The 24,291-nt window shown below is 38.2% G+C and overlaps 1 protein-coding gene across 3 annotated transcripts in view; it reads left to right on the forward strand.

The window, feature by feature from the left end:
- Window positions 1-24,291, forward strand: part of LOC114661080 (cytohesin-3) — a 119,038-nt gene that overhangs the window by 92,277 nt on the left and 2,470 nt on the right. For 2 of the 3 annotated variants that reach the window (XM_051933662.1, XM_051933661.1), the window contains exons 5-12: window positions 1,504-1,622; window positions 4,527-4,607; window positions 4,827-4,939; window positions 8,144-8,292; window positions 8,393-8,505; window positions 13,966-14,044; window positions 15,330-15,401; window positions 15,858-16,012. In XM_051933662.1, the coding sequence (XP_051789622.1) occupies window positions 1,504-1,622; window positions 4,527-4,607; window positions 4,827-4,939; window positions 8,144-8,292; window positions 8,393-8,505; window positions 13,966-14,044; window positions 15,330-15,401; window positions 15,858-16,012 (881 nt within the window). The remainder of the gene's footprint in view (window positions 1-1,503; window positions 1,623-4,526; window positions 4,608-4,826; window positions 4,940-8,143; window positions 8,293-8,392; window positions 8,506-13,965; window positions 14,045-15,329; window positions 15,402-15,857; window positions 16,013-24,291) is intronic. The other variant, XM_028814199.2, reaches the window with a different exon arrangement.

Here is a 24,291-nt window from a genome sequence, read left to right on the forward strand (position 1 = left end):
CTATATTGTCATCTGTTCTGAAGTGACACGCAGGTTTCATTGTGCTGTGTACACATAACAATAGCTATAGAAAGTCTTGGAATACGCAGTTTAAAGCAGATAAGTTACAAAATATGTTGTGTAGGTTAAATTAACATTTATTACAAATAAAAGACTGACACTTATTGTAACTATAAGGAGCAACGTTTATCTACAAGCATTTAAAATACCAAATGCACCTCTTCACATAAGATATGTGAGAATCTAGAAAAACATGGCAAGTTATTTAGTTAGTGCAGTGATACCTCAACATATTTTAGAAATGTTCTGTTAAATTATTGATACACCAGTAACAGCGGACTGCACGATAATGTGTAGTTAATACACTTGACTTGAGCATTCCTAGTTTTCATCCTCTTTCTCTGTACGTTTATCATTTGTTTGCTCAGAGGTTGATGTGCTTGCTGCTTCCTGAGCAGCTCTTCTTTTCTCCACCCTAGCGGCCCGCATCTTCTCTTCTGTCGTCGACATCTTTTCGCGTTAAAACTGATGAAGACAGTGTTTGTGTTGCAATTACTTAGTATGTTTTCCTTCATTTTTCATTTAAGCTGGTATTTAAGTTGTCAATCTGCCTCAAGAATGATTTAAGATATGAAGAGGTAGAGGAAGTGACGAAGAAAGTGGTAGGGATGAGAACGGCGCCGTACACATGTGCTGCATGGCCACCCTGCTGCCTGCTGCTGAGAGTTGATTCTAAAATAAAATAAAATAAAAAGAGAAATAACCTTGGAGTTCAATCATCACCCTGAAAGTGGATAGTAGACGTCATGTAGTATATGTGTACCAAATTTCAGGTCAAATGTTCAAACGGTTTGTGAGCTACGGATGATTTAAAATCCTGGACAGACAAATGGACAGCCACAGTAGCGTATTATATATGAAGATTTTGGCTGTTAGCCAACAAAATAAAATACAGAAAGATTTGTTATTGTTTTGTACAATTTCTTTAGCTTCATTACAAAACATACAGTGTTGTTTATTTTTAATTCAAGAAGGAGAAAGTGTTTCAATATATGTTGCGAGGAGGAGTTTTCAATTTGAATTATCAGATATATAATAGATATTTAGTCTGGATAGATTTTAATATAAAAGATTTTTTGTTTGGACACCATTTGGTAACTACAGTAACCTTATTAGCGGCTAGTACTCCCCAATGGAGTGATACGTGTAAAAATCCGCATTAGCATTAAAAATGTAACAGGCAGAAAAATAGAAAAGACGCAAGTTCACAGCCCTTGACTTAAACTGTGACAGAACTCCTGAATACAAGTTATCTTTCATCATTTTTAGTGCACTGGCAACTTGTTAAGGCAGTCCTATGAAAACTTTTTTACTGAGTGTATGTGATCATATGTATCTGTGTGAAAGTTTGAGAGTGACTTTAAATATAGCGTGAACTTGCAAGTATATCTGGGCACATGCAGCTAAGCATAGATTTTGTTAATGTATTATTTTGCTTTATAGGGGATCCAGTTTCTCCTTGAAAATGATCTTTTGCAAAACACTCCAGAAGATATAGCTCAGTTCTTGTATAAAGGTGAAGGACTGAATAAAACTGTAATTGGAGATTATTTGGGTGAACGGTAAGTACAAGGTGTCAAAAATATTAAAATACAGTGACATACAAGTACATTCTTCTATTGGAATGGCATTGTTTCTCTTTTTAAGTTGACATATTCTTCATCTTCAGTGCCATACCAGGATCATCTGCATTGAATTTGATATGAAAGTTATCCAAATAAAACTTCAATACACACATGCAACAAAAGAACAACATAAAACCTCATTCTGTAGCAGCCCACAAGTAACCAGTTTAAGAAAATTAATACATAGACGTAGTCATCAGGTTATTGTAGAGATCTGATAAGGTCAAGACGTTAAATTCCTACATCTCACATATTTCAGTTCACCTTTAACGCGGATTGACCTTTTCTAGGCAGCAGTATACAGAAAAATACTTATAATTCAGAGTGTTTTTTTGTGTTACAGGTTTTCTTTATCCAAAGTGTTGCTTCTTCCAGACAGAACTAAAACCAGTCCTATATTGTACTGTACTGTATACTGTATTATTCATTCTCTCCCTTCATTTTTTTTTTCCTACCAGGCAGGATATGCTACAAAAATTGTATTTGTGTAATCGTTCTTTATAAAGTTACTTTGTCTGTGCAGAACAGTAAATGTACTTGTAACTCTGTATAAAGTGTAATAACCACATGCTGCTTGTTCCTTTGAATTATATATTGTTTATTTAGAGGTGGGAAGGGGTGGGTGAAAAAAAATCGATTGTCACTTAAGCGGACTTTTATATGGGCTTAAGAAAGCATTGGAAAATATGCATAGTACAAAACCCTCGCAGTAAGGAGACCTGAGTTCGCTTCCCGGGTCCTCCCTACGTGGAGTTTGCATGTTCTCCCCATGTCTGCATGGGTTTCTTCTGGGTGTTCCGGTTTCCTCCCACAGTTCAAAGACATGCAGGTTAGGTGGATTGGTGATCCTAAATTTTCCCTGGTATGCTTTTCTTGTATGTGTGTGTCCTGCGGTGGGCTGGCGCCCTTACCAGGGATTTGTTCCTGCCTGGCGCCCTGTGTTGGCTGGGTTTGGCTCCAGCAGACCTCCATGACCCTGTGCTAGGATATAGCGGGTTGGATAATGGACGGATGGATGGATAGTACAAAACATTTTACATAAAAAAATGGTACAATGTGGAAAAAAGATAAATAGAACAAGTTTTACAGTGCATCTTCTGAGCAATGGACCTCTGAACAACAGACAAATATATATATATATTTCTTTAGTTTTGAATTAAGAAGGTTAACTTAGAAAACAACAAAATGCATAAAGTAAGCATTTAAAACATTATATATGTATAAATACACAAAAATGTGACACATTTTGCATAACATAGCTTGAGTAAATACCAATCAGTTAGAGCAGCCCTAGCACTTGACTCAGGCTCAGAGACTGTCATTCTTTCATTATTAAATAGCAGTAGACCACATTTATAAAAAAAAAAAAAAAAAAAAGTAAATTCACTTGTGCTCAAGTTGATCAAACCACATACATAAGTGGCAAGAACCCAATAGCAGAACCTTGTACTGAGCCAATCAACCAGTGGCCAACAATTAAAGCCCCTGATCTTAACACACAAGAATAATATACATAGGTAGTGGCACCCTCTCCATGTGATCTCTAACCCACACACAATGTGGATGCTGAAAGCGTATTTTAGAACATTTGAACAATCTAGACAAGAACAGGCCATTCAGCCCAACAAAGCTCACCAGTCCTAATCACTTGATTCTTCCTGAATAATGTCATCTTGAGTTTTGAAGGTTCCTAAAGTCCTACTGTGCACCACTCTACTTGGCAACTTATTCCATGTGTCTGTGGTTCTCCCTGTTAAGAAAAACTTACTCTAAAAACAAGTTTTAAACTGTGCCCCCCATGTTCTCGATGAACTCAATTTACAACAGTTTCTATGGACTGGACTAATTCCCTCATAATTTTGCACACTTCAGTCATGTCTCTTCTTAATCTCCTATTCCTTAAACTAAAAAGGCTCATCTCCTTTAATATTTCCTGACAACTCATTCCCATGTAGCCAATGGAATCCGTTTAGTGGCATCTTCTCTGGACTTTTACTAGCACTTCTATGTCCTTTTTGCAGCCTGTTGACCAAAACTGCACACAGTATTCCAGGTGAGGTCTCAACCAGTGTGTTATAAAGCTTGAGCATAACTTCCTTGGACTTCACGCTAAGGCGCTATATAACCTGACATTCTTTTAGCCTTCTTAATGACTCCTGATCACTGGCAGTTAATAGAAACAAGTCAACTATGACTCCTAAATCCTTCTCATAAGGTGTACTTTAAGTTTTTAGACCTCCCATTGCATATTCAACCCTAACATTTTTAACTCCTATGCATAATACTTTAGCATGCATGTGTATTCTAACTAAATTATACCCAGGCACAATACAGATCAAAAACATTTGATGGTGGCTGGCGTTAAAATGGTGCCAGATTTTGTAGAGCAGGTTCTTAATCAAACATGGTTTTTTTTTATATAAGCCATGTCTCCCAAAGTGTTCAAAACTATGAGAAAGGTACAGTAAATGCACTAGTAATTGGGACACCTTTATATTATTTTAAGTGGTTCAGGGTGTGCTGAAATGCATGTTAATTTAAACAAAAAAATCTTGTTGTCAGTTGGCACTTCCATTTGTTATTGTATTCAGTTAATAAGAAGTAATTGAATTCAATTCAGAACATTATTTTTCACATTAAATAGCAATAATTTTGTTTTAAAAGCAGTAAGTGGTCACACAGTAAGAAAGATCATGCATTTAAATGTGTCTCATTGAATCGTAATCACATTAAATGACATGGTGTCCAGTGATTTCCCACCCCTGAAGTAGATGGTCTTTCCTCTGAGGTAAATGAATGATTGCATTCATGTTTTGTGAAATGATTTTCTTTGTTTCACAGGGATGACTTTAATATAAAAGTCTTACAAGCGTTTGTTGAGCTCCATGAATTTGCTGACCTCAATCTTGTTCAAGCCTTAAGGTAAAGAAAATATATATATATATATATATGTGTATTTTTTTAAAGAAAATGAGTAGCTGACTTCAGGGGCAATGATTGCATGAAATAACAAGTGGAGATTCAGTATTTTTAGAGTGGGTCTGGAATAATGTGACTTTGGATAAGATGGTTATTTGTTGTTATGTGGTAAAATAGAGAAAACAGCCAGAACAACACTAACCACACTGCCTGTCCCCGTAGACAATTTCTTTGGAGCTTTCGGCTTCCTGGTGAAGCACAAAAGATTGACCGCATGATGGAAGCATTTGCATCAAGGTACTGCCAGTGTAATCCTGGGGTCTTTCAGTCAACAGGTAAACTGAATTATCTACTCTTCATGTTTTGAATTATGTACTCTACATGTAAAAGTATGTTTGTTTGAGAGAGTTTATAATTTGTGTGGTTAGCATGAACAGACTGTAATAATTAACTAAAGAAAAAAAGGGATACTGGTTGCTTATGAAACAAAAAGTAAAGGCAACTGCACTAGAAGGCACATTAAGATTAGATTGAATCTGAAGGGATATTGACAGAAATGGCCAAAGGAAAACGTGACACAAAATGTACAGATGAGTAAGGAGTAAATAAGACCAAGCAGCTATGAACATTACGAAGTAGTCAGAACAAAGTTATTGTATTAAAATATTCTCAAAACTGAAGTAATCATCAAGCTCTCAAAAACATGAATTATTTGGTCACTTACTTTTAATCTGTCTGATGTTTGCACACAGTTGATTAAATTGCTGTTTAGCACGCGAGGAAAAAATGTGTTGCCTGAATTATTCAAATAAATCTAGTGTAGGTTTTTTTTTATACAGTACATAAGAAGCAAATGATTCTTTGGAAATATGAAGAAGGCAGTACAATTTTAAAAATGTGTAAAATAAAAAAATGTAAAGCTTAACAGTATACATACTAAGTAAAATGAATTATTCAAAATGTGTAAAAGAATTCTGTTTTCTCAACATTTGGCACACACACACTAGTGACCCTGTGTTAGGATATAGCGGGGTGGATAATGACTGACTGACACTAGTGAAGTACTGTTTGTCTTTATGCCGAATATAAGCACAAGTGGGTGGGTTTTACTCCCCTTAGTGGAGGTCAGTGAGTTCAACAGGTCTCAAAATATGGCTTCAGCTGTGAGAGCTCTGCCACTGCCTGGTCTAAATTAGAGAACTGCCTCTGCTGAAGACAAAAATAACTTTCACCAAAGAAATTCAGTAATTAAGGAGAAAGAAAATGGAGCCTTCAAAAAAAAAAAATCTAATAAAACTCTCACATCTCAGAAACAGAACCAAACAATGAGCCCCCAAAATATTTTATCTGTGTATGGGCAGGTTGCTTTATTTATATAAACTTGCATGACAAAGGCAAAAAATTTACAGCAAGTTAACATGCATGCAGTAAACCACAAAAATGAGGTATTGTGCTATTATTGACACTGGCAGAGGATTAGTCCTGGCACATGTTGACTACTAGGCGAGAATAAAACTCTAAATGCAGTTCTTTAGCAGTTTGTTGATAGCATGATTTGTACAGTTTTAGGCTTCCATGTTGACTTGGTTTTCAGGCAAGAAGCATACAATCAAAAGCAGAAATTCTACAAACCTGTAATTCACATATTTTAGTTTAGAGTAGCTAGTCTTTGACCATTTGAAAAATCAGCCCCATTCACATACAGGTTCAAATCTTGTGTGTGTGTGTAAGTAAAATTTAGAGGTGGTCAAAATGCAGTATAAGGGGAACCCAAAAACTCCCAGACATGTAAGATGTGTAATAGCTGTTTTTTTTTTTTTTACATCATTCAGTCACTATCAAATTACTCTGCTTGAGATGCAATACACTTGTCCTGTCACTCCTTCCGTTCCTGGAAAATGTCCTGTGCTCATCTTCTCTTATGATGTCAATAGCCTCCTGTATGTTTTTTTTTTTTTTTCTCTTATGGATTTCTTCCACAGTAGAAAATCATCCTCTGTTCTGAATCGATTTTAATTTCGGAATCTAAAAGTAGTCATAGAGAGCAAAATCTGAGGAATTCAGAGGGGTGCAAAGCAACAACCATAATATTTTCTTTGTCAAATACTCTTTAACTGAAAATACACTGTGTACATGTGCATTGTGATGGTGCAGAATTCAGTTTTGCATGCACCACTGCCCCTGACAATTTTTTTTTTCCTGATGCTTAACCACAGTCGCCTCAGCAGTTCAGTGTAGTGTTGCTGATTAACAGCCTGTTCATAGGGAACAAACTTTTGAACAAGTCTATCAGTGTTGAAAAACAGAATCATTATTGTCTTGATGTTCAATTCAACCTTTTTTTTTTTTTTTCTCCTCCCTAACTTGGAGAAAAAAAAGTCATGTGCACAATTGTAGAATAAATGTCAGAAATGCACACTCGATCAAATCAACATGATGCCACTTGCCAGACTGATTAACCAAAACTATAGGCATTCAGTACCTAACGGGATAACCAATTCCTTGCTACTGAGTGATTCTGGAAATTTTTTGGTCTGCCCCCCTCGTATATCATCAAAACACTCTAAGGATTTTATTTAATTTTTTTGTTGCCCCATGTATAGATGTTGGATTGATAACAACAGTGGCAGGGTTAATAGTTTAGCATAAATGTGTGTATGTGTGGGTGAGTGAATGGATATAATACATGTAAGATAAAATTCAACAGGTAAAGCACTATGTAAATTACCTAAATACAACTGTTTTGAAAGGTCTATATTTTCAAAGTGTCATAAATAATTCATGAATGACAGGTTGTCGTACATGTATTTTGAAAGAAAATGTGTTTGTGCAAGATATGTATGTATAAATTTATTTCTTTAAAGAGCTTCTGTAAAAAGCCAAATTTCATCCCTGGAGACAAACAAAGTTCTATCTATCTGTCTCCTCTACTCGTTTGTACTATTGTATTGTATTGTATTGTATTTCTGAGGTGCCCATGATAGATTGGGCATCTAGCTCTGTGGATTATTTGTGTTCTGTTTTGTGTATTGTATTTACCCCAACTTTTTGACACCCACTACACGCCCAACATACCTGAAAGGGGGTCTGAACCTGAATTGCCTTTCCCAAGATTTCTTCCATTTTTTTCTCCTACAAGGTTTCTTTATTTATTTATGTATTTATTTAATTTTTTTTTTGGTGGCCAGGGGTTTTCTTGTCTTCTTAGAGGGTCAACGCTGGGAAGCTGTCACAAAAATGAGTCTTATTAAAGCCCATTGAGGCATTCCTTATGTGTTTTTGGACTATACAAGAAATACATTTGTGTTGTTATTAATATATATATATATATATATATATATATATATATATATATACACACACACAAATACAAAAGCTTATATTTAATTACTTTTGGGACTCTACAGTATGCTAACATATTATTTGCATATTGTGCTCGTGTACCTTTTAAACCAACCATAGCAAAGATAAGGTTTTCTGCTGTTAAGCACCTGTCAGCAGTTACCATGACCGTGACCTTTTGGCTTCTTTTCTTTCAGATACATGCTATGTTCTCTCATTTGCAATAATCATGTTGAATACGAGTCTCCACAATCCGAATGTGAAGGACAAGCCTGCAGTTGAGCGGTTCATATCCATGAACCGAGGGATTAATAATGGAGGTGACCTCCCAGAGGAGCTGCTTCGGGTGTGTACATGCTCCAACTTTACATACATACATTTGACATATCAGAGTTGAATGTTTGAAAGACTTCAGACATTTATTTATTTTTTTCTTCTTTGTACAGAACTTATATGAAAGCATCAAAAATGAGCCATTCAAAATTCCTGAGGATGATGGGAATGACTTAACTCATACATTCTTCAATCCAGACAGAGAAGGATGGCTTTTGAAACTTGGTTAGTGAATGCTGAGAAGTGTGAAATCTAAAGCCATAATGTATTTGTCACAATACCTAGTCTTGTTGGTTTCTGACTTCTTTTGACGCTTTCATTTGAGTGTTCCAAATCCGGTCTGTGGATGTTCTCTAAAGGAGGAAGGTGCTGCAGTGTATAAAACTTTCTTGGCTGGAAAAAGAGTGAAAAAGTAGGCTATGAGAGAAGAGCAGCTTTGATCAGCCCTATAAATTGAGACCAAACCAGGCATTTGAGAGGGTGAGGGTGGCACATTCTACCTGTTGGGCTTACCTATGAAGATTTATAAACTGGATTATCCTTTGGATAGTATAGGACAGGGGTCTCCAAACTTTTTGCCACGAGGGCCACATTGGATACTTCAGCACTTTTCAGCGGGTCGTAGTGTAAAAAAAAAGATAAATAACTCTTATGACATAGGAATAGTTTTCTGTTTGTAACAAATTCAAATTAAGGTTTGCGATACAAATGACTGATCTTGCTGGCTGAACTTGTCCAGATGATTTAGTTTAATACAGGTTTACACATTATGTACCTTGTCATTAAGTTATTATTTAAGTTATTGTAGCCTTGACAATTGATTTATGTTAAACATTTTGCGCTGTGAGGGTGTCTCCATACTGCCTTTATGGTAATGCATGCCCACACTGTTTTCCTTCCTTTTATAACCAAACCTCCAAGTGGGTAATTTTGTGCAAAATGCTTGGTCTACAGAAAGTATCTACAGAAAGCCAGAACACAGGCAAGACTTAGAGCCACACTCCATACAAAGTATGATCACAACAGGACAAAAGTAAGACAATAAGGGCAAAATTAAAAGCAGTTGTCACATTATTCTGCTGTCAAAAAGGCACATAAGTATATTTCCAGTTTTGGAAACCATCTTATCTCTTTGTCACTTACTGATCAAGGCTATCTAGATAAAGTTTTTTAAGTTGATGGGACTGAAACGGTCAAGCACATTGCAACATCCCAGTAGATTGAACCTTTTTTTGGCTTGGTAAGATTCCTGCAATGTTCATTCAGTGCCGAGGAGAAGGATAGACCAGCACACAGTGGAAGAATAGCTGCAGCAACAGAAAAGTTCACACTTGCCCATAACACAAATTTCTGTTGGTGTCAAAAAAAAAGGTAATAGGTCTATAATGCTTTGTTTTCTTTTGTAGCAGCTTAGATGTGCACGTTATTGTCGTTTGCCCAGCATGTTTTGTTTTCCTCAACAGAAAGTGTGTTGATTGGTAGTTCAAAGTAACCACACCAAGGTCTCCATTTGCTTTATTTCCTTTAAAATCTTAAGGCTTTGATGTTAAAAAATGTAGTTTAGTGCAATTTCCTTACAATAAGGAATATAAATATAACATCACAATATAAAATACAAACATTGATAGGCCCAAAGTAGTCTGGGACCCCACTCCGTTTCTGTATGTCCATTTTAACATTTACTAATTCAAGAGCTAAAAACGCTCAACCTGGTTTAGTCCCTTTTTAATGATCACGTGCTTTTCTTTCGCCAGACAGCCCTCCTCAAATATAAGCAGTCTGCTTACCTCTCTTGTGGTTTGATATTTCTGTGTGTCTTTTATTTTCCCCCATATTATTTTGTGACTTTCTCTTTGTTTGTTTTTGTTCTTGCTTGTTTTTATGAAGTGGTTTAAATGTGCCTTCTTGTTTTCCTTATGGCCTATGACCTCTCACCTTTCTGTTCTGTGACTGGCTGTCTCTGCTTACTCTACACTAGGAGGTACGTACTCAGATGGCATCCAGCCCCCATCGTCTTTGTTTTTCCTTTTCATTCTTGGTTTGTTTGTTTTGTTTTTTTTTTGTTTTGTTTTTGAGTTGTTTATTTATTGAAGAATGCACTACTGAGCCTTGCACGTAACTACCTTCACTCTGGAGGTCAGCTGTATCGCCAGGTCAGCAGGTTTATGAGCTCAGCAGAGGTGTTGCATCAGCTGTCCAAGTTTCTGTCCAGTGGGGTGGGGGTTTCTTATTTTTTACCACACTGCAACACTTGTAGTTTCACTGGAATGTCACAAGAGTTCATTTTAACCCAAGATGTTTGTGTCCGAGATAACCCCACAACACGTCTGGCAGAGGATTTTAACATTTTTAACCATGGAGGAATGCCTTCCATTTCTGTTCTCTTCACGTACAGTAGCTGTCATAAATAAATAAAAGTAAGGAAGCTCTTACAACAGGTGACATCAAAGAGAAATTAAGGTGCTTGAAGTTTGCTGCTTTCCGTTTCCTGCTTAGTCCAGTTCATTCTGTCCCTTCCAATAGCTATCACTGAGCCCACTGGCCATACGCACATTTCTGTCTCATTTTGCTTTGGGTCATTTACTGCAGTATCTTTTTTAAGAGGAGATGGGATGTTTCATGCATTTACTAGAGAGGAGAATCATCACCAGCACACATCCCATCCTCCACCATGTCTCCTTCCTGGAGGAATTTGCTTCTGACATTTATCATCTTATTTATGTTTTTTTTTTTTTTGTTTTCTTGCCAAGCTTGACAAAGCAAAACAAATTGATGGAATACAATACAGTGAAGTGTTTCAACTGTATAAACTTTACTTTGTATATGGTTGAGATTACAATAAAGTTCGCTTTGACTTTTGACACAATATATACAACATATGCATTTTGTGTGTTATTCATGTTCACACCTTGTACATGTAAAATGTCTTGGTTTGAAAAGCAGCTGTTTATTTTTCTAAACATTTTTGCATGTTGAATTCTTAACAGCACTTTTACTGTAATGTGGACATACAAATTGTGTGTACAAATCTGAAAAATTTCCTGGACATTATGGTAAAAAGTGGGCAGGCGTAGCCATAAATTTCAGTATTAGTATCATTTTTAGCAATTTTCTCAAACATACTCTGGTTCTGAGCCTGAGGGACATCAGAACTGAAAAGCATGGTAAAAGATTCTGGTTAACAAAACATATTGTCATTTTTGTTCTATTGGCTGTTTTGCCCAGTTTCGGACTGGAATGCCATTATATGAGCACTCTTTGGTCTTTAACTTTTGAGTCGTGCTTCCCACTGCCTTCATTATACGTCATATACAGTGGGTATAGAAAAGAATCCCCCCCCCCCCCCCAATTCAAAATATTCCCCTTTTTTTGCTTTACAGCCTTAAATGAAAACACACACAACAAATATTTCTTCCCAGTTTACTTACTCAATGCTACCTCTAACATCCAAGTGAAAGATATCACAGCTACAGTCCAGAAAAATTATAAAAAATCAAAAAACAAGACCTGCTGAGAATAATAAAGGATCACCCCCCTGAATGTCAATGTCATTTTGTTGACCCACCTTTTGCTTTAATGACAGCCTTGAGTCTGTTGGGATTTTTCTCTATCAGCTTTGCACACCTAGATTGAGTAATATTTGCCCACTCTTCTTTACAGAACTGTTCAAGTTCGCTCAAATTGGATGGTGAGCGTTGGCGGTCTGCTATCTTCAAATCTTTCCACAGATTTTCAATGAGATTTTGGTCTGGGCTCTGACTGACCACATGAGGACATTAATTTTTTTCTCCTTCAGCCACTGTGTGGTCAATTTTGCTGTGTGCTTTGAGTCGTTGTCGTGTTGAAAGGTGAACATTCTGCCCACCTTCAACTTTCTGGCAGAGGGTGGCAGGTTTTCTTCAAGAATTTGACGATATTTTGCCCCATCCATTTTTCCTTCTACCCTCACGACCTCACAAGAGCCCAGGCCCTGCTGCAGAGAAACACCCCACAACAGGATGCTACCACCTCCATGCTTTACTGTAGGTATGGAGTGTTGTGGATGGTGAGCTGCATTGGTGTACCATTTGGTATTGAGGCCAAAAAGTTCAATTTTGGCCTCATCTGACGATAAGACCTTTTTCCACTTGGCATCAGAATCTTCAATGTGCATTCTGGCAAAGTTCAAACGAGCCTTAATGTGGCCTTTCTTGAGAAGTGCGACGCTCCCAAACAAGCCACCATTATGGAGCGCTTGTGAAATTGTTGTCACCTGCACACAATGACCACTCTTTGCCATCCAATCCTGTCACTCCTTCAAAGTGGCCATTGGCCTCTCCGTAGCCTCTATTACTAGTTTCCTCCTTGCTCTTCCATCCAGTTTGGAGGGACGGCCGGCCAGATCCAGGGAGGGTCCTAGTGGTACCAAACACTTGCCACTTCTTTATCATGGACTTTACTGAGCTCCTTGGGATTGATGAAGCCTTTGAGATTTTTTTGTATCCATCTCCTGCCTTATGTCTGTCCACAACTCTATTCCTGTGATCTTTTGAAAGTGGCTTGCCACCCATAGTCAGTTGTTTGCTGTCAGTTGCACTGCCAAGCAAGGGAATGAATGCTCCAGGAAAAGCTTCACTAATCACACTCATTACAATTGATCACAGGTGGAAGGAAGCCAGTAAACGGTGGGCACTTACACCTGATGAGTTTAGGAGGGGGGTGATCCTTTATTCATCTCAGTATTTCTTGTTTTTTATTTTTTATAATTCTGAACTATAGCTGTGATATCTTTCACTTGGATGTTAGAGATTGCATTGAGTAAGTAAAGCTGGAAAAAAATATTGGTTTGTGTGTTTTCATTTAAGGCTGTAAAGCAAAAAAAAAAAAAAAAAGGGAATATTTCAAAGGGGGGGGATTCTTTTCTATACCCACTGTACTTATATTAGATAACACATTTTATGCCAAGCTTATAAAAGTGACTTTTATCCTGTGGGTTGAAGGAAACCACTTTAAAATGTCCTTGAAAGTGCAAATAAGTTGCTGTCAAAGTCACTTTTGTGACTGAGTGTCTCTGATTTGAAAACCCCAATGTAAAGTGTAGATGGCTTTGGTTTTTTTTTTTCCTTCACTACCTTTCCACGTGCTTGATGCCAACGGTCTTGTATTTGCAGAGTTGCAAGCGAGTTTGCTTACATTGGTATCTTAAAAATGTCAGCAGGGAACCTCCAACCCAAGTGCCCAAAGTCCTCCAATCCTTGACTCATGAGAAGCTTATATCTTTGTTTTAAAGGCTCCCACAGTACCTCCCTGTCTTGATGTATATGACTGCACAGTCAGTGATGGGTACACAAAAAATATTGGCAATAAATGCAAATTCTGCAACTCCTTTGGCTACCTAGATTATCAAGCTTTTGTAGGTAGTGCATAAAATAATAGACTGACAAAAAGATGTGCTCACATAGAAGGGAAAATCAGTCCGTGCAAACATGGCTAGTAATACCCCATAGAATTACACATCCACACATCCTCATTATGGAGTCATGCCTAAATTGAGTTTTGTTAGGAAAAGGATTAGGATTTCTGTTCTGTAGGATTCCCAAATGACTGTAATGACCAGGCTCCAGCTGACCATACTTAATTTTGCTGCTGTCATTTGCTTGAATTATACATCATTGGCCCTAGTGTTAACAATCTCATTTTCTTTCTCAGGGGGTCGTGTGAAGACATGGAAGCGACGGTGGTTCATCCTGACAGATAACTGTCTGTACTATTTTGAATACACAACGGTAAGCTTCTCTTTCTGGTATAGATGTTAGGTGTACATTTATATCGGGTTCTCTGCAGGGTGCCAACACAGATACCTCTTCAAAAAGATGCTGTTGACCTTGTTTTCACTATTTGGATTCAGCTTTTGTCATCATACTGCCGATAAGACGGTGGTTGAATTAGTCTTCCTGTTGTTTTTCATTTGTTGTTTGAATCCATGCTTGTATTATAGAATGCTTGTTTTTTGTGCCAAAAAAATCACAAGTTTGCCGGACTGTGCACAAAATAATAAACACTTAATGCAGTTTGGCCTGATGATTGTTCAACATGGCTTGAACTCTTAGATGAATAGCAAGAAAATATACTATATAAGAAAAGCTCAAAATCACTGGAAGGAGTGATAAATGAGCAATAAGACACTGTTTAGGCAAAAAAATCCTTTATATTTTGTTTGTAAGTAAGTGCACAAGTATTCTCTTATATTTGACGTAATCAGTACACGTGTAAGGCCCCTGTTCTTTCTTGTATCACAAAAATATCTAGAACCATCTATCAGACTATTTATGGCTCCTATTGTTAGTGAAAGAAAGAATACATTTAATATGGCTATGTGTGTATGCAAGGTATTTAAAATGTTTTTAAACTTGACAGTATTGTTGCATAGTATTTACTGGTAGACCCCAACCAGAAACACTCTTATACAGCTCTTCACAATGTCCACTCCTTGTTATATATGCTGTTACATACAGTGAACACAGGGATTGGTTCCTGCCTTGTGCCCTGTGTTGGCTGGGATTGGCTCCAGCAGACCCCCGTGACCCTGTGTTCGTATTCAGCGGGTTGGACAGTGGATGGATGGATACAGTGAACACTGAAAAAATATTGGTATTTGCACGCAGTGTTTTATAATATTCAGCCCAACATGGCAGCATCTGTGACAGCATGATATCTGAACTGATCTGGACCACAAGAAAGGTTTCGGTTGGTTAGGATGTTTCATGACATGTCTTGGAAATTAAAACCAAAATTAGATGATTAATGGATTCCTAGAGTACACAGCATTGGTTGTCATAAAAGCCACTCTACGCCATCGCCCTGCTGATGTATTTTACAGAAGCTGCTTCATTAGCTGGTAGTCTTTTAAAACTGGTCAACTACATGACTGAGCATACAATGTAAATGAGCTGTGCTTTTCCAGCACCATTCCATATAGGTTGTCTCTTGTAATTCATTTCAGTAGAACACGACTTTGTAATGCATTTTTAAATTTCATGCTGGTGTTTTTTTTTTTGGTTTTTTCTCAAGGATAAGGAACCAAGAGGAATTATCCCTCTGGAAAATCTCAGCATCCGGGAAGTGGAGGATCCCAGGAAGCCTGTAAGAACATAATAAATAAAGCCAAGTGCTGTGCCTCTTAATCACCTCACAGTTCACATACTTTACCAACTGGAAGAAGGGGATTGGGTGGGTTCAATTCGAAATGGGGGCTCCACTAGTTCTCTCTTACCTACTTTCTCAAATAGTTACACTATTGTTATAGCACTGGAAAACAATGAATTAGTTGGTAATGGAAGATCACACTGAACACAGCACTGTAAAGGCAAGGTCGCTGAGTGTTGTGTGCACAAACGTAATCTTTATAGGGAGGTTCATAATGGTAGTCATGCTGGGTCTTTATGCTGCTTTCCCTCATCTTCCTGGAGGAGTACTGGCTGCTGTTATTTCTGTTAATGCAGCTGCACAGAAGAACTAAGGCACATACCTGGAGATCTCTATCTTTTGCTTTGTTAATCATTCATTTCTGAATTTTGTTTTTTGTTCATTTATTTTCAGAACTGTTTTGAACTTCATAATCCAAACCACAAGGGACAGGTAATCAAGGCATGTAAAACAGAGGCTGATGGAAGGGTCGTGGAGGGTAATCACGTGGTGTATCGCATATCCGCTCCAACGCCAGACGAGAAAGAGGAGTGGATAAAGTCCATCAAGTAAGCAGAGCACTTAAGACCCAGAAAAGTTACTGGCTGATGCTCACTCCACTCCAGTAATCCTCATTTCTATAGCTTGAGCTGAGTACTGTTGCAGTCACCTCTTTGCAAAATGTCAACATCCTGTTGTTGTCGTCAAAGTCATAGCTGTATCACCTGGCTATAGGTAGAAATCTCATCTGGTTATTTTCAAAAGCACCAAATAGAAAAAAGAATAAGCAGGCAAGTAAATATAATTTAAAAAAAAACATGTGTTGTGTATTCGAATGAATATGCAACGTGTATAGTTTTTATCATATTTAGTTCACTGCTTATTCCTTTGCCTTTTTGCTGTTACAGTCAAGACTTTATACAACAGAACTTTGTGAAGTTCAGTTAAAAAGATCAGCTATATGCATAGCTGTATAAAAATCATCCACTGCTGCTTTTCAACATTTTTCATCCAACATCCGACAAACTTTTGCCTGGAATCAGATCAGTAGAATCTTAACTAGTCTGTGCATTGCCATGTTGGAATTGCTTCTCCCATTGGCTAATATCATTGAGCTGACTCATTTAATTTTCTCTTCACCATTCAACATAGATCGCACACCTTAGTTGCTCTTTATTATCTATATTAAGTTTAATTTATGTTGGCACAGCGGTTAGCACTCCTGATGGACTCAATGTCAAACCCAACGCACATTTGTCATCAATAGAGTTTGCATATTCTGCCAGTAGCTTAGTGGGATTTCCTCCAAGCACACTAGTCACCCGACCAACACCCCCTCCTCGCACCCCGATCACAAATTGGCGCTGGGTGACTGGATGCATGAGTAAACCCTGCTGTGGATTGGCACTCTGTCCAAGGATGGTTCCTGCTTTGAGTCCAGTGCTTCCAGGATAGGCTGTAGTCCCCCATGAACCTGAACATTTTTGTACAGTGCAACACCATTTTGAAAATGATGGGAAAAATAACAGAAAAGTCATCAACCAAGATTCCTGAAGATAACAAAATTAAAAATGTAATCCCTTTAAAAGTGAAAATTTTTACTATTTCATTAAATGTTTAGAAAACATCAAATATCAGAATTTAATCTCATACTAGGTAGGTCTCAATGTAGTACGTTTCTTGGAGTAAGAGAATAGTAAGTAGGATTCCCGCCAGCTGTTTGCAGAGACAATGTGGACTTTGTTCCTTTTTCTGACTTTTGTTATATATTTAAAAAGGTATTTTAAAGGGATACTCCACCCAAAAATGATATTTCCCAATTTTTTTTACTTACCCCATTTAATTTATAGTGATGGCCAAGAAAAATTGTAAATTTCATATTTTTGTAAAGAATGGAGATCACAGAGTTTCTGATGTAATAGGGATTTATGGTGACCAACACTGGACAACAGCAACAATATCAGAATGTCCACGAAAAAATCTCATGTTACTTGAATCGCATAATCCACATATCAAGTCGCTCAGAGGTATGCTCACAAAGTCACAATCTATTTTTTTTTTACTAAAATGTTGTTAAATAATCCACTCCAGGAAAACACTTACGTGAACGAAAATGGGACATACTCAGAGTGAACAAACATTTGAATTGTAGACCTGCCTCCCTGCCTCATTTGTTGGTAAGGAGTCCAGCCCATTGGCTAACATTGCACATCACATGATATCGGCAAAAAAGCGCACTGAGGGACGTGTAAAACTGAAGATTAAAAGTCAAAGGAAAGCGAGTAAAAGCTTTATCAGGACGAGAATCCGCCTCATACTCCTGCATATCTGTGACGCCTCAGCAAGCAGAAGGTCAGTTCACCCGTGCAGTTTTGGAGACTGCTGCTAAATCATCCTGAAACTATGAAAGTAAATGTTAACGGTGTGTCTGCGGTTCACATACTCATTCCTGTCTTAGCACGTGTCATTTTCATTAACAAGAACGTCTTCCAGAGGTGATTTAGTTAACAATATTTTAGTGAAAAAACATCTGTTTGGGATGTTGTGAGCCTACCACTTGACATGTGGATTATGAGGCACACATAATGATGTTTTTGATATCGTTTGCTGTTGTCCAGTATAGGTCACCATATTACATCAGACATGTACATAAGCATGAGATTAAAACTGTTTCTTGGCCCTCACTACAAACTACATGGGGGAAGTAAAAAAATTTTAAAATTAAAAATTTTGGCCGAAGTATTTCTTTAAATTATTTTTGAATGTCCCTTATATTAAAAACAAGAATTTTTAAATGGAATGTAAAGATTGTAAATTGGGTATAAAAGTCAAAATTTCAGTTTGAGAATTGACACGAAATATCATACAGTGAGGGCTTTAAAGTGACTTTAGTGTACAGTTAATGCATACTGTGTACTTTTAATGGCCTCCAGAGTAAAACAGTTAATGTCCAGGCAGACATGAAGTCAAAGAGCTTCTGAAGCTACACAAGAGGCAGAGACGCAAAGAGCAGATTAAAATCCAATGACAGTTTGTCAAAATCAGAAGAGTATGTGCTCCATTGTGCAGTTTGAGTGACATGAACAATTGACCGAGCTGAATGCTTGGGGATTGGCATTAAGGTTCTTATGTCAAAGCAGGCCTGGACATTAAACAAGCTGCCTTTACATTCGCTGGTGAACAAAGTTAATGAAACTTTAATGCCGCGTTAGAAGGCAGACAGTGTGGTGGCTTCAAATCCCACTACTGACACTGTGTGACCACAAGCAAGTCACTTCACCCGTCTCTGCTCCAATTGGAAAAAAGAAAAAAAAGTGTACCTCAAACATTGTAAGCCTCCTTGATAAAGGTATCAGCCAAATAAGTAAATAATAATAATAGAAGAGTTGGGTGGTCAGTGAGGACACAGTAAACTATAGGCATTCAAGACTTTAAAACGGAGATTGTCAGCCGGCTCTGTTATACAAAGCCGCATCATGTTAAGGAACTGGATCACAACATCATGGATGAAGCATCTCACTGGGAATGAAGGAAAGCTGCTATATCAAATCCAAGAGTCAGAGGACCACTTAGTATAAAGCTGCATTGTAATGAATAATGAACATACATAAAGCCAGAGTAGTCGGATAGCAATGTCAAACGTCAGACCATGAACTACAATGAAAAATTATTTCGGGACATGGAATATTGTGGTCCTTTGATGTTACACAGGAATTATTGCAAACGGGGACTGACTTGAGGAACTTGAGAAGCACAAGCGCAAAAGACATTTTACAAAGACAGGAAGCTGCTTAGAGAGTCCACCTGGTTTGGTTAGATTATCTCCTAAGTTGTCATGACACTTCTCCATAATAATAATAATAATTCTTTGCATTTACAGTGGTGTGAAAAACTATTTGCCCCCTTCCTGATTTCTTATTCTTTTGCATGTTTGTCACACAAAATGTTTCTGATCATCAAACACATTTAACCATTAGTCAAATATAACACAAGTAAACACAAAATGCAGTTTTTAAATGATGGTGTTTATTATTTAGGGAGAAAAAAAATCCAAACCTACATGGCCCTGTGTGAAAAAGTAATTGCCCCCTTGTTAAAAAATAACCTAACTGTGGTGTATCACACCTGAGTTCAATTTCCGTAGCCACCCCTAGGCCTGATTACTGCCACACCTGTTTCAATCAAGAAATCACTTAAATAGGAGCTGCCTGACACAGAGAAGTAGACCAAAAGCACCTCAAAAGCTAGACATCATGCCAAGATCCAAAGAAATTCAGGAACAAATGAGAACAGAAGTAATTGAGATCTATCAGTCTGGTAAAGGTTATAAAGCCATTTCTAAAGCTTTGGGACTCCAGCGAACCACAGTGAGAGCCATTATCCACAAATGGCAAAAACATGGAACAGTGGTGAACCTTCCCAGGAGTGGCCGGCCGACCAAAATTACCCCAAGAGCGCAGAGACGACTCATCCGAGAGGTCACAAAAGACCCCAGGACAACGTCTAAAGAACTGCAGGCCTCACTTGCCTCAATTAAGGTCAGTGTTCACGACTCCACCATAAGAAAGAGACTGGGCAAAAACGGCCTGCATGGCAGATTTCCAAGACGCAAACCACTGTTAAGCAAAAAGAACATTAGGGCTCGTCTCAATTTTGCTAAGAAACATCTCAATGATTGCCAAGACTTTTGGGAAAATACCTTGTGGACTGATGAGTCAAAAGTTGAACTTTTTGGAAAGCAAATGTCCCGTTACATCTGGCGTAAAAGGAACACAGCATTTCAGAAAAAGAACATCATACCAACAGTAAAATATGGTGGTGGTAGTGTGATGGTCTGGGGTTGTTTTGCTGCTTCAGGACCTGGAAGGCTTGCTGTGATAGATGGAACCATGAATTCTACTGTCTACCAAAAAATCCTGAAGGAGAATGTCCGGCCATCTGTTCGTCAACTCAAGCTGAAGCGATCTTGGGTGCTGCAACAGGACAATGACCCAAAACACACCAGCAAATCCAGCTCTGAATGGCTGAAGAAAAACAAAATGAAGACTTTGGAGTGGCCTAGTCAAAGTCCTGACCTGAATCCAATTGAGATGCTATGGCATGACCTTAAAAAGGCGGTTCGTGCTAGAAAACCCTCAAATAAAGCTGAATTACAACAATTTTGCAAAGATGAGTGGGCCAAAATTCCTCCAGAGCGCTGTAAAAGACTCATTGCAAGTTATCGCAAACGCTTGATTGCAGTTATTGCTGCTAAGGGTGGCCCAACCAGTTATTAGGTTCAGGGGGCAATTACTTTTTCACACAGGGCCATGTAGGTTTGGATTTTTTTTCTCCCTAAATAATAAACACCATCATTTAAAAACTGCATTTTGTGTTTACTTGTGTTATATTTGACTAATGGTTAAATGTGTTTGATGATCAGAAACATTTTGTGTGACAAACATGCAAAAGAATAAGAAATCAGGAAGGGGGCAAATAGTTTTTCACACCACTGTATATAGCACTTTTCTCACTACTCAAAGCGCTTAGCAGTTGCAAGTTAAGGGCCTTGCTTAAGGGTCCAACAGTGCAGAGTCCCTTTTGGCATTTTACAGGATTTGAACCGGCAACCTTCCGATTCCCAGTGCAGATTCCTAGGCTCGGAGCCACCACTCCGCCTTCCATGTATTTTTTAAAAGTCATCAGTCTCTCCCTCTAAGCTACTTGTCACATTCTCACACCTCTTTGTATTTCTTCATCTGACAGATCATCTTCATAGTTTTTCTAGACATAATATGTTTACATGTTTTGGTTTAGTGTAAAGAAAATGTATACAGAGGGTCCTAAGGTTGCGACACAGTTCCGTTCCTACAACAGTGATGTAACCCGAATTTTGGTGTAAGTCGAAACACACCCTAGCCTAAGTCACTTACCTATCCTAACACATTTGCTAAATCATAATCTAGAACATAAAAACACAACTAAGGAAAAGGACATAGATATACTGTACTGTACACTGTACAGAAACAAAATAAGTGTAAAAAAAATCCTTATCTTTATTTCTTCTCACGTCTCTTTTTTTTTTTTTTAAGGTTTATGGGAGTGAGCGTTGTAAACTCGAAACGTTGTATGTCAAGACGTTGTAACCCAAGGACCCCCTGTATTTAGAAATTGTTATTCATCAGAATCTGAAGTTGAGAGAGAGTTGTGTGCTGTATACTGAATGAATTTTAAAACTGCCATTTTTGAGAGGTTGATACATTCTGAAAGCCAATGTCACATTATGCGACTTCTAGTCGACGGGTATCTCAGACTTGTGGACTGTTGTTGCTGATCTCGTTGCTGGCCTGTGTCACTTTACGTGAATACAGATCAGTGGGCATGTCAAATCTAGCGACTGCGTGCCGACCTTCCTGCACAGTCATCCTCACCCCTTTGTCGTTTCTGCCTGATGGAGCCGGAGCTGCACAGAGGGTTAACAGATACGGCAACTTCAGCCGCAATCTTGCCTTTGCATCCCAAGATTTGCCCCCATCCACATTATGTTGTGGTCCATAACATATGAGACGTCAGTCAGATGAGCTTCTCTATTGTTTGTGAGGTTCTATGTTCCTTACTCCTCATTATTGCATTCTGTACTTTGTAGATCCTGATGAGCATTCATTAGCCGTCAGCTCTCATGCACGCACAGTCCATCTCTACAACTAAAGACAAAATCAAACCTGTTTTAATTTTGTTAGAGAGAGTCGTAGAGTAGTTGGAGTGAATTGCCAGGCATGTTAGAATAGACAGAAGTTTGCTGATAACAGCCTCCAACTAGCTAAAACGGGATTTCTTAAATTATTGGGATGCAACTGGGTTGCCACTGTTGAGTTGCAAGTTAATGTTAACAGATGGTTTGCAAGGTGGGTCACGGTGGGTCGATTACGCAATCCCTATTGCTCCGACGATTGTCCTCAATTAATACACATCCCATCCCCCAATGATCATTGTTTTGTCTTGGCTGAGTCCTCTGTGACTCTTCTTTCCCCTTTTTGTATTTTTATTGTGTAGACTTTTATCAGGACGCCTCAAATCCCGTAGTCCTACCCCTGTTTCTAAGGTGTTGTACTTTAGCACTTCTCCCCACCTTCCTTTCTACATCTACAGTTGTGCTTGAAAGTTTGTGAACCCTTTAGAATTTTCTATATTTCTGCATAAATATGACCTAAAAAATCATCAGATTTTCACTCAAGTCCTAAAAGTAGATAAAGAGAAACCAGTTAAACAAATGAGACAAAAGTATTATACTTGGTCATTTATTTATTAAGGGAAATGATCGAATGTTACATATTTGTGAGTGGCAAAAGTATGTGAACCTTTGCTTTCAGTATCTGGTGGGACCCCCCATTGCAGCAATAACTGCAACTAAACGTTTCCGGTAACTGTTGATCAGTCCTGCACACCGGCCTATTCCTCCGTACAGAACAGCTTCAACTCTGGGATGTTGGTGGGTTTCCTCACATTAACTGCTCGCTTCAGGTCCTTCCATTACATTTCAATTGGATTAAGGTCAGGACTTTGACTTGGCCATTCCAAAACATTAACTTTATTCTTCTTTAACCATTCTTTGGTAGAACGACTTGTGTGCTTAGGGTCGTTGTCTTGCTGCATGACCCACCTTCTCTTGAGATTCAGTTCATGGGCACATGTCCTGACATTTTCCTTTAGAATTCTCTGATATAATTCAGAATTCATTGTTCCATCAATGAAGGCAAGCCGTCCTGGCCCAGATGCAGCAAAACAGGCACAAACCATGATACCACCACCACCATGTTTCACAGATGGGATAAGGTTCTTATAAGGTTCTATTTTGGTCTCATCCGTCCACAAAACATTCTTCCAATAGCCTTCTGGTTTGTCCACGTGATCTTTAGCAAACTGCAGACGAGCAGCAAAGTTTTTTTTTTTTGGACAGCAGTGGCTTTCTCCTTGCAACCCTGCCATGCACACCATTGTTGTTCGGTGTTCTCCTGATGGTGGACTCATGAACATGAACATTAGCCAATGTGAGAGAGGCCTTCAGTTGCTTAGAAGTTACCCTGGGGTCCTTTGTGACCTCGTTGACTATTACACGCCTTGCTCTTGGAGTGTGATCTTCGTTGGTCGACCACTCCTGGGGAGGGTAACAATGATCTTGAATTTCCTCCAATTGCACACAATCTGTCTGACTGTGGATTGGTGGAGTCCAAACTCTTTAGAGATGGTTTTGTAACCTTTTCCAGCCTGATGAGCATCCACAACTCTTTTACTGAGGTCCTCAGAAATCTCCTTTGTTCATGGCCATGATACACTTCCACAAACATGTGTTGTGAAGAGCAGACTTTGATAGCTCAAAACTCAGGGTGCCCACTCATACCTGATTGTCATCCCATTGATTCAAAACACCGGAATGAATTTCACCTTCAAACTAACTGCTAATCCTAGAGGTTCACATACGTTTGCCACTCACAAATATGTAATATTCGATCATTTTCCTTAATAAATAAATGACCAAGTATAATATTTTTGTATCATATGTGTAACTGGTTTCTCTTTATCTACTCTTAGGACTTGAGTGAAAATCTGATGATGTTTTAGGTCATATTCATGCAGAAATATAGAAAATTCTAAAGGGTTCACAAACTTTCAAGCACAACTGTATAACCTCAGATAATTAGAGTAAAACAACAAGCAGGACTTATGTTACACATTCTAATAATGTATTATTGATAATATTCATAAAATAATAAGGCAGGAGAGTACATGTGAATATTGGCATCTGTACAACCTGATAAATGCTAGATGTGTGGTTTTAGGCGGCACACAGACTTGTAGTTACTCAAATGTC

This window comes from Erpetoichthys calabaricus, chromosome 11 (genome assembly GCF_900747795.2).
Source record: "Erpetoichthys calabaricus chromosome 11, fErpCal1.3, whole genome shotgun sequence".
NCBI classification, from domain to species: Eukaryota; Metazoa; Chordata; class Cladistia; order Polypteriformes; family Polypteridae; genus Erpetoichthys; species Erpetoichthys calabaricus.